The 13,875-nt window shown below is 53.4% G+C and overlaps 3 protein-coding genes across 5 annotated transcripts; 1 reads left to right on the forward strand and 2 right to left on the reverse strand.

Moving 5' to 3' along the window:
- Positions 1-446: 446 nt before the first annotated feature.
- psmd8 (proteasome 26S subunit, non-ATPase 8) lies at positions 447-4,076 on the reverse strand. The gene is made up of 7 exons (XM_086164139.1): positions 3,920-4,076; positions 3,270-3,342; positions 3,062-3,164; positions 2,800-2,965; positions 1,388-1,488; positions 1,196-1,307; positions 447-1,062 (listed from the first exon to the last, which is right to left on the reverse strand). The coding sequence occupies exons 1-7, from the start codon at positions 4,022-4,024 to the stop codon at positions 925-927; spliced, it is 798 nt and encodes a 265-aa protein (XP_086020265.1). The 5' UTR covers positions 4,025-4,076; the 3' UTR covers positions 447-924.
- A 41-nt stretch (positions 4,077-4,117) lies between these two features.
- Positions 4,118-6,416, forward strand: nup88 (nucleoporin 88). The gene has a single exon (XM_086164138.1). It carries the CDS (start codon positions 4,137-4,139, stop codon positions 6,282-6,284), a length of 2,148 nt encoding a protein of 715 aa, XP_086020264.1. The 5' UTR covers positions 4,118-4,136; the 3' UTR covers positions 6,285-6,416.
- A 2,429-nt stretch (positions 6,417-8,845) lies between these two features.
- ehd2b (EH-domain containing 2b) lies at positions 8,846-13,729 on the reverse strand. Of its 3 annotated transcripts, XM_086165115.1 has the most exons (8): positions 13,481-13,729; positions 12,535-12,620; positions 12,212-12,455; positions 11,940-12,116; positions 11,192-11,307; positions 10,328-10,740; positions 10,089-10,253; positions 8,846-10,016 (listed from the first exon to the last, which is right to left on the reverse strand). In XM_086165115.1, the coding sequence occupies exons 3-8, from the start codon at positions 12,430-12,432 to the stop codon at positions 9,468-9,470; spliced, it is 1,641 nt and encodes a 546-aa protein (XP_086021241.1). In that variant the 5' UTR covers positions 12,433-12,455; positions 12,535-12,620; positions 13,481-13,729; the 3' UTR covers positions 8,846-9,467. The 3 variants fall into 3 exon arrangements, with proteins under 3 accessions (XP_086021241.1, XP_086021242.1, XP_086021240.1); XM_086165116.1 differs by having other exon boundaries at positions 11,210-11,307; positions 12,212-12,620; XM_086165114.1 differs by having other exon boundaries at positions 12,212-12,620.
- Between the last annotated feature and the right edge of the window lie 146 nt (positions 13,730-13,875).

Here is a 13,875-nt window from a genome sequence, read left to right on the forward strand (position 1 = left end):
GGTTTAGACTTTTTTGAGGTGAATCTTCTCAGGTGAAGCAAATCGCAATTTATTACAATGAACCTAAACTAGAAACTCTCACGTTCATTTAAATGTAAAACTATGGCCAAACTGTACTATAATATCAATGACGCCCCCCTCGAAGTGACCTCTCTGTTGTATTATATATGATTATTTTACTATTATATATACTTTTACATTTTTTGTGTGTGGTGGTAGTATTTGCATTGTATTTTCAATTGTTTGAAATTTATCTGTGATTTCTTAAGAATGTAAATTGGGTGACATATCATCTTATTCATTCAAAGAGGATGGTAAAAACATGACGGCAGGTTTGTTTGTTGTTACTGACATTTTGCCATGTCCACCTCTCTTACAACACTAAACGGATTAAAAATAAAGATGAACATCATAGCCAAAGAAACGGTTACATCTTAGTAAAAAGATTTATTTTCTCAATTGTTTATTTACGCACAAAGATGTGTTCAGGGTCAAACGGATCACAAACGAATGGGGGGGAAGAACACATAAACATAGGCTCCGTTGGTTGCTAGGATACAAGGGCTTTACATTTCAGCCAAGTTAAGTTTGTTTACAGAATGATGGTGTTTATATCACTGTTGTGTGTGTGAGACACTGTCAGCTGAATCAGACCAAAGGGGGAGAACCGGCCCTGGCGCTCCCTTGGACCTCAGAGGGTTGAAACACGTTGATGTATCTGAGCTCGAGTTCACCAGACGTCCGGCGACGTCCACCTGACAGAAAGACCTGGTCCAGCATCTGGGCAGTGGGTTGAGCGCTCCGGCAATAAACAAAGTCGTATCCGTGTAGGAGGAGGAGGAGGAGGATGTGTCCTGGATCAGCGGCGTGAGTCTGAGTCCGTGTGAACAGGGTGTGTGTGTGTGTGTGTGTGTTGGGGGGAAGTTACACAATCATCTCCAGCTGCCGAGCGTATTCGATGACCTGCTGTGCCAGCTCCGTGGAGGGGATGGTCACCTCCTCTGTGCGCTGCTGCTGGCTGACGAAGGAATAGTAGCCGTCCGAGCTCTGGCTCCATCCCCTCTGCGGGGGACGGACGAGGAAAAGTCAGAACTTTCTTTCTTTTAATTGTAGCACGGGAAACCGGAGTTTCCCTTTCAAGATATCTTATAGAATCAAGATGGAGGCTGTGTGAGGACAGGAGGAGTAAACACACCTTCTTGGCGTATTCTGTCATCTTCTTGGGGGAGCTGAAGAAAAGCACACGGGTGGCCTCGCTGAACTGGATCTGCTCGTAGGCCTTCTCTATGCAGCCGGCGATCTCGTCCCTGCAAGTCAACAAGCCCAGCGACGTCGTCTTTTATGGGAGTTTGCTCAAAAGGTGCCGAACCCGAACCGGTCGACTTACCGAATAGTGTCCAGCAGAATGTCTATGAAAAAGGTGTAGCTCTCAGCGGGGATGTTGCCTTTGGCCAGGAACACCTTGTTGTAGCTTCCCTCCATCAGGTACTGAGAGATCACATAAGAAGCGAGCGGTGGTAAATCCTCTGAATTCACCCGAGTCAGTGCGACTCCTCTGCTGTTTTCAATGAATTCATTCAAAAGTGAAAATGACATGTTGCAAGCGACAGATGTACCGTATTTTTCAGGCTATAAGTCACACTTTTTTTTCATGGTTTGGCTGGTCCTGCGACTTGTATATTAAAATAATTCAGAAATTCACACTGACAGCCGCAAGGGTGAACTCTAGGCCTGTGTGCCAGTATCTCCTACTCCTATTACTCCTGTACCATGGAAAAGTTAAACATCAAGTTATAAAGACAACTGAGAAAGACTGAACACAAATACCCCCAAAAGGAAAAATCATATTTTGCAGATTACAAACTTTGAGTAGTGAAATATGCAGCCAAAACGGTAACGTAGCAGCAGAAAGAAAGTTTGGAGTGAGAGGGAAACGAGTGAAGGACTAGCCAAAAGCAGAGGATACACGAACTGCAATGAAGAAAACCAAAAAAAAGCTAATCCTCGGCTAAAAGCTAGATGGCCACGGCTTGAGGAACAAGGTCACAAATGGATGCTTGAACATGTGCTGGAGGGAGAGGCTCGTCAACGGCGCAGTTACGTCTCCTCACCCAGGCAGTTGCCAAGGTGAGGAATATAAATGACTTTACGGGAGGAACTTCTTGGCGTTACTGCTTCATGCCACGCAACCACCTCTCCATCAGAGCACTGACAACAATGTCCCAAAATCAGGCACACAGAAAAGGAAGTGGTGTGCCGTCTAACTCCGAAGCTGGCCGAGTTGCTCAGAAGTGACACGAGGATAAAAAATTCAATGGATTAAGTGATTTGGAGTGAGATCGAGAGTTTTGTAAACTTGTTATGCTATGTTGTTTATGCTATACTTGTCTATTGTAACGACCCTGTGGTACTGTTTAGATGAATATTCAGAGTTCTGTGATTTTCTACGGGTTGTGAATGTGTCCTGAGAGGAGACCCAGAAGATCAAGTGGAGCCGCTTAATCTTAAATTGTTAATTGTTCTAAGGTTTAACCAGCAAATGGTCATGGTTGGGACATTACATTGTAACTTACCTTTCAAGGTGAAATGTCTGTTCCTGGTCTCTGATTTTATCAAAAACATTTCCCCCCCAAACATGCGACTTACAGTCCAGCGTGACTTATATATTTTTGCTTCTTCATTGTGCATTTTTTGGCTGGTGCAACTTATAGTCCGGAAATACGGTAAATCATTTGAGGATCCAATTCATTGATCTGAGGGTTCAGGTTTGAACGAGAAGCATGGATGAAACCACAGCACCTGCTCCAAGGAGACGGGATGCCTGATGTAGACGTTGGTCTGAATGTCTCGCGCACTCAGCCTCTCAAGCTCCGTGTGGAACTCGGACACGCGGTTCTGTGAGAGCAGGAAGAGCAGGTTCAGCCCGAGGATCTGGTGCATGTAAGCAGCTTCGGGCAGCTCATCCCTGCAACGATCGAGGGAAGGAAGAGGAGGAGAGCGGGGTTAGAACCTCAGCGAGGGCGTTACATGATTCCATCACACAGGGAAGCGACAACATTACTTGTAATCGAAGTAGTAGCACTTCAGCTGGGCCATGTATCTCTCAAAGGAGGGGATGTCTTTTTTGAGGATGCTCCACAATGCCCCGATTTCAAGGACATCACCTGAAACATACATTTGAACATGTGTGGGTGTTTTGATATCATGTAGTTTTTTGTAATTATGCTATTGATGGCTAAGGCTTAATACATTTGCAAATGTTTACTCACGGGCTAAAATAAGCTGCTGTTTTGTGAGTGCAGAGCCGCTGGTTGGTAGGAAGTTCAGCTCCAGTAATGAAATCTGTTGGAGAAAAAGGGACAATTTCAAGATTTTAACGATAAAAACAGCTGTCTGAGCGTGATAACATTTTCAGCACGAATTAAAAGACACGGTGTAAGCTGTTCGCTGGCTCTTGGTTGGAACATTCACCATTAGCTGAAGCAAAGTAGGAAAAATAAAACAGAATAGGTTTTCATAAAGTAGCACAACATTGAATATCAAACAAAGCGTGGCTCGACAGGAAACCGTCGGTTTCAAGTGTTTATTTTGGTTGTCAGTTGTAGCTTTAGCTCAGCCGGACAGTGAATTGGCAAACGACGGCTAAATGTCAACGACTCCGGTTGGTCGAACGAAAATATTCACGGACACGGGCGGGAATGTGGAAATAACCCGGCGACAGCGGTATTAGTGGGCGAAATGGTACAGAATTGTGTCCCACTAGTAAGAGTTTTATTGAATGGGAGCTCAGCTCGGCGCTAGCTCGCATAGCTTTCATTAGCTTAGCCATAGCTAGCAAGCTAGCGGAGATCGCCCAAATCACGGAAGCCTTCCGGGTTTTATTTGAATCATTCTCAAATATAAATACGCGCGTTTCTACCTTGAGTTTACTCAGAAGGTCGCCGCATTTAGTCAGATTGGGGTTTTTCTTGTTCCACTCGGCTTTCAGCGTCTCGTACAGCCCCGCCGTCTCTTTCAACGCCATGGTGATTCTGCAATTTACACGACACCGGCCACCGTAATACGTCAGGCCACTGTCGTAAAAACGCGAGGTGCCGTAAAGCGGTTTTTCCCCGCTGGACGAACGGCGAATCAAGATGGCGGCGCTCAACACGGAGCAGTGGCTGAACGAACTCCCGAACCATGAGATTTTTAAGAAACTGCGGGCTAAACTGGACCCGGACCCCCCGGGGAATACACGGGAGGTGGCCAAGAACCTCACTTTCTGCCTCGGTGGGGATTTTTTCGTGTGGGACGACACGGACCGCGTGTTTTACACCACCAATTTACGGCAGCTCAACACGGAGGAGGGCGCCCGGAAGTACCAGCGGCTGCTGTGCATCAACCCGCCGCGCTTCGAGGTTTGCCGGCTGCTGGTAGGCCCCACGGAGCACCACGTCGCGCTGGTGGGCCACCGCGGGGTCTCGGTGCTGGAGCTGCCGCAGCGCTGGGGCAAAAGATCCGAGTTCGAAGGCGGACGCGTCGACATCAACTGCAAGACCATCCCGGTGGCGGAGCGCTTCTTCACCAGCTCGCCGTCCGTGAGTCTGCGCCAGGCGGCGTGGCATCCGAGCCAGACGGACGAGCCGCACCTGGCGCTGCTCACGTCCGACAACACCATCCGCTTCTACGGCCTCAAAGCCCCGCAGACGCCGGCTAAGACGCTGCCGCTGTCGCTGTCGGAGGAGGACAGCGGCGTGGAGCCGCCGGTCCGCTCCTACGCCGCGTCGCTGGGCGAGATCGCGGTGGCGTTCGACTTCGGACCGGCGTCCGCCGCCCCGCAGAAACCGTCCGCTTTGGCCGCCAAGCAGCGGCTGCTCTACCCGCTGTACATCCTGTACGAAAACGGCGAGACGTACATGTGCAACAGCAGCCTGTGCAACGGCGTCAGCCTCGGGAGGCCCGTCGGACCCCTGCCCATGTACCCCGCGGCCGAGGACAACTACGGTTACGACGCATGCGCAATTCTCTGCCTGCCCTGCGTCCCCAGCATCCTCGTCATCGCCACGGAGACGGGCACGCTGTACCACTGCGTGGTGCTGGAGTCCGAGGAAGAGGAGGAGGCCGTGCAGACGTGGAGCAGGGGTGTGGGGGCGGTGCCCGCCCTGTACGTGTTCGAGTGCGTGGAGCTGGAGCTCACCCTGAAGGTGGCCTCCGCCGAGGACGAGGAGCCCCAGGAGCTGGACTTCACCTGCCCCATCGGGCTGCACCGGGACCCGCTGTGCCAGCATCGCTACCACTGCACCCACGAGGCCGGCGTCCACAGCGTGGGGCTGATCTGGGTGAAGAAGCTGCAGGCGTTCCTGCAGGTGGACGAGGAGGACAGGGACGGCCTGCAGGAGCTGGCCGCCGACAAGCGCTGCATCGTGGAGCACATCCTCTGCACCCGGCCGCTCCTGAGCAGCCGGTCGGCGCCGGTGCGGGGCTTTCTGATCGTGTCCGACCTGGCCCTGGGCGCGACCATGATCTGCATCACCAGCGCCTACGAGTGCATCCTGCTGCCCCTGCTGAGCGCCATCCGCCCCCCGTCCCCGGAGCTGCTGTGCTCCCGGCCGGGCCCCGGCTCCAGCAGCTCGCCGCTGCGCGGGCTGGCCGGCTCCTCCTTCGAGCAGCACGTCCGCAACATCCTCACGCGGAGCTCCACCAACCCGCTGGTGCTCAAAGCCGGCGAGAAGGACGCCTCGCCGCCTCCCCCGGAGTGTCTGCAGCTCCTCAGCAGGGCCACGCAGGTGTTCCACGAGGAGTACATCCTGAAGCAGGACATGGCCTGCGAGGAGATGCAGCGGCGGGCGAAGCTCCTGAGCGGCCAGAAGAGCAAACAGCAGGAGGAGATGGTTCTGTGCAGGGAGGAGAGGAGGAGCCTGAGGGAGGCGGCGGAGAAACTGGCGGACAAATACGAGGACGCCAAGTACCGCCAGGACGCCATAACCAAGCGGGTGAAGACGGTGCTGGGCAGCCTGCAGAACCAGCTGCCCATCCTCTCCAACAGCGAGAGGGACATGAGGAAGGAGCTGCAGTCCATCGTCGATCAGCTCAAGCACCTGGACAACCGGATCAGGCAGGTCAACATGAAGATGGAGTACCAGAAGAGCCAGGTGGACAAGGACGCCCCCGGCGCTCGCACCACCGTCACGCTCAACGCCAACCAGAAGAGGGTGGTGCAGGACGTGCTCCGGGAGCAGGGGCAGCACATCGGCGACATGATGAAGCAGATCAAGGACATCAAAAACCACTTCAGCTTCTAGGAGCTCCAAAGATCTCGTTTTGAAAAGACTCGATCGAGAGACCGCATGTAAATAGTTTACTTTTGATATGACCTGTCGTCTCCTAATGCCGACCGCTTTCATTAAAGAATGTCCATTAAACGTTTGGAAGAATAAGGTTGTCTCATCAAATCGTTTTGGAGCGATGAAGGTGTTCCATCGATGGAGAAGAGGTGGAGATACATGTGTGGAGAGAAGCGTAGGAGACGGAGGTAAGAGCAGCCCTGACGTCTGGTTCTGGAGACACTGAGGAGAAGACTGGAGGCAGAGGTGAAGATGTGGAGAAGTTGAAGGATGAGTCCAAGAAGAAGACCACAGATTGGTGATCGGCTGTGGAGACCCCTGAAGCCCTAAGAAAAAGTATCCTCGTCACAATTCTCACAGAAGAAATATATTTTTTATCCATTGTCACAGACTCCAGAGAAAAAGGTTTCTTAGAGTTAGCCCAGGTAGCTAAGTGACTAGCTTAATAAGCTAGCAAGTATCTCCTCTCCACAAGGAAGTCGTGTAAAAAAACAAAACGACAAAAAAAGCAGTTGTGATATAAACAAAGTGCTCTACTTTTTACTTCCAGGTTTGGCGGAAGGATACGGAATAGAAACGCTAGCAAGCTCAAATCGTAACTGGACTTCTAACCTACACCTGAAGAAACAGATTAACCGAGCCACACAAACACAGGCTTCCATTAAGATTTAACATCCTGGAAATTGAAATAAAATATAATGTAACAGTGACAAAAAGACAGGAAGCCGAGCTGGAGGAGATGAAGATGCTGAGGTTCTCTTTGGGAGTGACCAGCATGGAGAGGATCAGGAATGAGTCCATCATGTTAGATGTTTTGGAGAGAAGGTCAGAGATGGCTGGGAAAAGAGGAAGAAAGAGAATCATGAATGCATCATATGTACGAAATACATGTATTATAAGTGCAATGATCCATGCATCATATAAACTAAACAGGACTGTATGAGTTGTGGATATGCACAATAATACCTGTAAAATTTGACATATAAAACATGCACATTTAACGTATCGATGGCTGGAATGCAAAACCACCTATCTGCAAATTTTTCAATTTCAAGTTTTTGAATGTTGAGAAATGGGATGGCTCCACATTTTCAGTCTATCTGCACGATAATCCCGCCCTTTCTTTTGACATACATATCACATGACAAAACTCCCATGTGCACGATGAAGCAGAAAAAATGAGGAAAAAAACACTTATCTGCATTGTCAGTGGCAAAAATACATGCTATGTATTTTTAAATCACAACATAGAAATATAGTCTGCGAACACTAGAATATTCTTGAATATCTTTAACAAAGACCATACTATAATCAAATGAAACGTTTTTTTTGATTTCCTGAAAAAAGTGTTTTTTTCAGATAGAAAGTTTTGCATTCCAGCCATCGATATGTGTCATGTTTGAGATGTGCTATGGTCATCATCATCGACAAGTTCAGTAATAAAGCATTCCAAAAACATTTGAAGGTCTTAGAGAGGAGGATCCAGCAAATAGGGTTCATTGTATATATGTATATATAAAGTGTAATTAAAATATATCATTGGGTGCACACAAAACACGCATGTTAACTCACTGTAATATTGAAATATAATCCAGTTTTTACTCCCGACTGCTGTGGATACGAGCCGCAGTACCGCTTGTGGCCACTAGGTGTCGCTACCGGACCCGGTCGTCGAACCGCGAAGGAATTCCCCGGGTAAACATCGGGTGACGTATCCGGGGAGCCCGGGTTCGACGAGCCTGCGGGTTTTTTTGTGCGTGTTTTCATTGGTTTGGACCTTCATTGGTTTCTGTCCTGCAGCCCGCTGGAGCTTTGACCCCGCACCTCCGGAGCTCCTCATCCGGAGGGTCGAGCCGGGTCATGACTCGGCCGCACAGGCTCGCTTCGCAAATGGCGGCAGCTGTTTATCCCTCTCGCCTCCTCTTCCAAACAACGCCGAACATCCGGCATGCAAATCCACAGGAGAGGGTGCGGCGGGGTGGGGCCGGGGTCGGGGTCGGCGGGGGTACGATGTTGTCAAAGTTTTCCAAAAAGGCGCAGTGTGTGGATCCAGCATCTGAGAGCCAGAGGAGGGGGGGGGGAGCTAGCGGGGCCTTCGGAAAAGGAGATATTAATAACTCCTGGTCCGGCCCTCCGCATTCTTCACCCGTGAGTCAGCGCGGCGCCGGCGGCACGGAGGAACGGCCTCTGGTTCTCATTTGTGTGTGTTTTTTCCACACGGGAGTGGAAGATAGGCGTCCCGTTTACTCGCCAAAAGCCCCGACGACGACGTGCAGGAAGACGCCGCGCAGGACGACGACGACATGCAGGGGCGACCGGAGCCTGGTGTTTCACCTGGAGTGAAGAAAGAGGCCTCGGACGGGAGCGGGTTGGGGGTGGCGAGGTTACAGCCTCGGAAAATGGCGGTATGGAGAGTTGGCGGGGGGGGGGGAAGGGGTTGAGTCACTGTTTATCCGGTCGGTTGCCGGGAGACGGAGCGAACCGACCGCCAAACTTTATCGACACAAACAGAGTCGGGACACAGTCAGGTAACTTTATTGAGTCGACAGTTTAGAGCGGGTGCAGCCGTGAACAGTAGTCAGTGACGCGTCGGCCATTTTGGATCGGGAAGCCCCGCCCCCTTCGCCGCCGAAGGTACGAGGAGGGCGGGGGGGGGGGGGGGCGTTAGCCGTACCCGCGCACACGACGGCTGATGAAATAAAATAAAATAAAATACAGCACTTGAAGCGTTAAGAGCGAGTAGATGCAGACCTCCAACCCCCCTTCGATGGAAAAAATGGTACGGTTCAAAAAAGTAGCACCGAGGTCATTTTGGTCCGGCGGCGGCGAGAAACAGTAAACGAGAGGAAGTGTCATTCACCTGCCGGGAACTACTTTCTCTCCAAAAAGCCAGTTTTATTTATATTTTTTTGAATAATTTCCGGGGGGGGGGTTGGAACTCTCCATTCTGTCAACCGGGGATTTGATGTTTAACGATCTAGTCGGAAGGAAATGACACGCCTGGTTAAAAAAAAAAAAAAAGCGTGGTAAACGTGGCGAGAAGCAGCGAGTGTGTGTGTGTGTGTGTGTGTGTGTCAGTCGCGGGGATAAAGGTCACTGCGGAGAAGGTCGAAGAAATGGCGGGGAGCGTCTTTTGGCGTTCTACGCGTCGGAGCCCTTCTGCCGGCGCTTGGACGGCGGCACCAGGCGGCTGGGAAGCTCCGCCGGCAGCCCGTGACCTTCCAGCTTCACCTCGATCAGGTGGCTCGCCAGGGCGAACTCCTCCTCGTCCAGCATGCCGTCGCGGTCCACGTCGGAGAGCCTCCAGATGCGTCCCAGCACCGAGTTGGGCAGGCGGGAGCTGACCATCCAGTCCTTGGCCTTGGGGCCGCTCAGCTTGCCCTCGTTGGGCGCCAGGTTGTAGAAGATCTCGTCGTACTTGGGCTTGTCCTTGGTCACCACCCAGTCTTCCTCCTCCTCGCAGCCCTCGTCGCGCTCCTCGCCGAAGGGGTCGCCCTCGGTGAAGGGCCCGGCGCGGGTGCCCAGGAAGGCGCCGCCCTGCACGCCGAGTTGCTCGCCGGCTTCCAGCTCCTCCTGCCGCAGCAGCGGCATCAGCTTGGCGATGTCGCTGGAGAGCAGCTCGTCCAGCGCCGCCATCAGGTTGGGCTTCAGCGTCTTGAACTTGGTGAAGTCGTGGACCATCAGCTGCTCCTGAGGGACAAAAACCAAAACGTCGGAGGAAGGGAGGCGGGGTCTGCGCCGGGAGGGAGGCGGCGTGCGAACCTGCATCTTGGCGCAATCGGGGAAGTCGCCGGCGGAGATGTTGTGCTGCAGCTGGATCTTGGAGAAGATGACGGGCAGCTGGTAGATCAGGTTCTTCTTCTTGTTGTCCTTCCTGAAGACGGAGGGCATCTCCTGCTTCAGGTAGCTGATGATGTGGGCGTGGACCTGGGAATTCCGACCTCCTTTAGTTTACCCCCTTTAGACGCGCCCCCTCCCCCCCCCCTCCGGCGCGTACCCACCCTGACCAGGCGCGCCCTCTTCACCAGGTCGTTCAGCTTCCTCAAGGCGGCGTTGCGCGGCAGGTTCTGGATGTCGGCGAACAGGTCCTCCTCCTCCAGCTCAAACAGCTTGCGGTTGTCGGACACCATCAGCGGCTCCGACCAGAAGGAGCCGATGTAGACGCGCAGGACCTCCGGCGTGCCGAACACCTTCCCCAGCGACCACATGAGCGCGCCGTACACCCTCATCAGCTGCTGCGTGCCCACCATGTCGGCCTTGTTGAGGACCACGCGCAGCTTGTCCTCGTTGCCCTTCAGCGCGCCGATGGCCTCGGAGAACTCGTCGGAGATCTCCAGCTTGTGGGCGTCGAAGAGGAGGATGATGCGGTCCACGCGCTCGGCGAACCAGCGCAGCACCGCCGGGAAGTCGTAGCCTGTCGTTCGGCGGCGGGATAAAGCTAGCGTTAAAATCCGACGCAAAACGGGGCGTTCCTGCTTTCCTGAAAACCTTTACTCAGTCTGAGCTATGCAGTGTGTGTGTGTGTGTGTGTGTATTTCCTGTGCATCTTGTATTTGCAAGTGTTATTTGTGTCCTCTATTGTAAGTCGCTTTGGATAAAAGCGTCTGCCAAATGTAATGTAATGTAATGATTGCTAGCGTCGCTAACCTGCTACCGCTAGCTTACCCTGCTAAGCGGCGCGCGGGGCGCAGGGGTTAACGTCCATGCAGCGGTTATTATTCGAGTGCGTGTGAAATGAGATTAGCCCGGCGTAGTCGTCCACCAGAGCCGGGAGGCGGGCGGAGGTCAGTGATCCGGGTCCGTGGGTTAGCGATGTGTTGCCAAGGCGACGGTGGCGATGGCGAGCGCGGCCCTCCGACCCTCACCTTTTGACCTGGGCTCACCTCGGCTCACTCTCTGCTTGGCCCCGGACAGGATCCCCGGCGTGTCGATGATGCTGATGCTCTCCAGCACCTGGTTGGTCATCTGGGCGCACTGGAACCTGCGGGGAAAAAAAAAAACAAAAAAAACACCTCAGATGGTCGCCGTGGTAACCGCCCATGATGGAAAAGGCGGGCGCGCCCAGCCGCGGGGCCCATTGTGCCGAGCGTCTCATTTCTCACGGCTTCCTGGCGAGGGAAAAGGAGCGCTGCCAGAATGGAACAATGACGCGCGCTCAACGCGGCGAGGCCTTAGAACAACAACAACACTTCCTGTGCACGGCCGGCTTAACGAGCGCGGCGCAGGAAGTCGGCGCAGGAGGGGATGAATTAGCCGGCCTGTGACCTCAGGGGTTAGCCGCCGCCGCCGCCACCGCCGCCGCAACGAGCGGCACGTTACAACGCGCGTGATGCCCACAGAGAAGGAAGAGGCCCGTCATTGTTCGTTTTTCCTCGCCGCTTCAACGAGAAGCTGAGTGTGTGTGTGTGTGTGTGTGTGTGTGTGTGTGTGTGTGAGACCCTCCTTGACCCTTTCCCTTTTTTCCCCCCCATGTTTTTTTTTCCCAACAAATACATGGAAATTTGGCACGCCGACTTGAAATTCCAAAGCGAGGAGATGATGGAGAAAAATAACCCTTATCTCCAAATCCCTGCTTGTCCTCACACACACACACACACACACACACACACACACCTGTTGAGGAAGGTGTTCCCAAAGGGGTTGAGCTTGCGGAAGGGCTTGTTGGGATCCACGATGAGGGCGTTCCCTGGGATGACGCCCTCCACGTCGCCGTGCATGATGGCGGTGAAGCAGTCGGTGGTGGGTTCGGGCCCCACCCTGCTCCCGGGGATCTCCTGCTCCAGAAGGTACCTACCCAGCAAACACACACACACACACACACACACACACGCCTGGTTACGCCCACGCTGGAACCCCCCGGCAGATGCCACCCCAGAGGGCCTTACTTGATGAAGGTGGTCTTCCCGGTGGAGTACTGCCCCACCACCAGCACCATGGGCTTGTTGTCGAAGTCGGCGTCCTCCAGGCTCGGGGAGTGGAAGTCGTGGAAGCCGTAGAAGTTCTCCAGCGGCAGGAGCTTCTTGCGGTAGAGCGACTTGAGGCCCTCGGTGACGGTGCGGATCACCTCGGGAGCCTTCTTCACGTTCTTCCTCCCCCAGCGGGACATCGTGACGGACGGATCTGGAGCTTCTGGGGTGAGAATCGATGTGTGTGTGTGTGTGTGTGTGTGGGGCCCTGGAAAGGACCTTCAGATGTTTCCTGTGTTTACGTCTCGCTCTCCTCGATGAAACCCGGACCGGCGCTCCTTCTGAAGTCTCCCTGGTTGTCCTTCACGGGCCGGCCGAGGGCTTCACCCTGTGAAACAGGAAGACAGGCGAGGAGGAGGAGGTGTGAAACCAGAGGTGGGACCTTCTGGGGTTTCCTCAAACATCTCCGCCCGCCTGGAAAAAAAAAAAGGCGGGTGGAAAAAAAAAAAAAAAAAAAAAAAAAAACCTTCTCAAACCCTCCGCCGGCTTGGGATCTGAGTAAGACATTCCTTCGGTCCCCCCTCCGCCGAGTACGTGCACGGCCCCGTTGTGCATGTAAGGAGAAGGGCCTCCGAGGGCAGAGCGTGCACGGAAAAACAAATTCACCCCCCGACCCCCTCTGCCCCTCCCTCCGCCAACACACACTTTTTCCAGCCTTCTACGAAAACAGGAGAGCCAGGCTTGGAAGCTGTTCTGGAGCCGATGTGAAGAACCAGGGGGTTTGGGAGGTGGACACGCATCAGCAGAGCTTCCAGGAGACACTTTCTAGGTGTGTGTGTGTGTGTGTGTGTGTGGTCGAAGAAGCGTCACACACCCAGCTGGGGAGCTTCGGGCAAGAAGGTCAGCTGAGGTTCTGGGATCCGTCTCTGGTGGTCAGGAGACCGTGGAGATGGAGGCGAAAAGCACCGACAGCAGGGGTGGATTACAGTGCGAGTGTGTGTGTGTGTGTGTGTGTGTGTGTGTGTGTACGTCCTCCTGCCTCGACCCCTCCACCTCCAGAGAACACCCTGCTCAAGATCCCCGTAAAAGTTCAGAACCGGCTCCTGTTTCGAGGCTGAAAAAAGGGAGTAGTTCTGGAGAAGAAGCGGAGATCTTCCTCCTCCTCCTCTTCTTCTTCTTCTTCTTCTTCTGGAGTTTGGAAAATATTTAAGCCCTGAGGACAGAGAAGCTGCCGCTACATGCCCGTACCTCTTGTCTGGAGCGGCGGTGGACGGTTCTTCCCCGGGTGGAGGTTTGAGGTTGAAGGTTCTCTGACGAGCTCCGGGGATCTCCTCTGCGCAGGGTGAAGCTCACACACACACACACACACACACACACACACACACATACAACGCAGCTTTTTTTCCTTTTTTTTTTTTTTTCTCTCCCCCTTCCTCCCGTCTTCCCTCCCACTCGGACGCACCTCCTCTCCCAGGGATGCCTGGCGGAGCAGTGGGCAGCACCCACGGCAGGACCAGGGTGGAGACGGAGGTGGATCTCCACTGGGTGGAGCCTTTTTTTTTTTTTTTCCACCTCCTTTCAAAGTTCTCATTTCTTCTACCCAACTCCCGGCGGCGCCATGTGACAGATGCAGGCCCCCCCCC

This window comes from Fistularia commersonii, chromosome 18 (genome assembly GCF_037954325.1).
Source record: "Fistularia commersonii isolate RoL2024-O1a breed Wild chromosome 18, RoL_Fcom_v1.0, whole genome shotgun sequence".
Taxonomy (NCBI): Eukaryota; Metazoa; Chordata; class Actinopteri; order Syngnathiformes; family Fistulariidae; genus Fistularia; species Fistularia commersonii.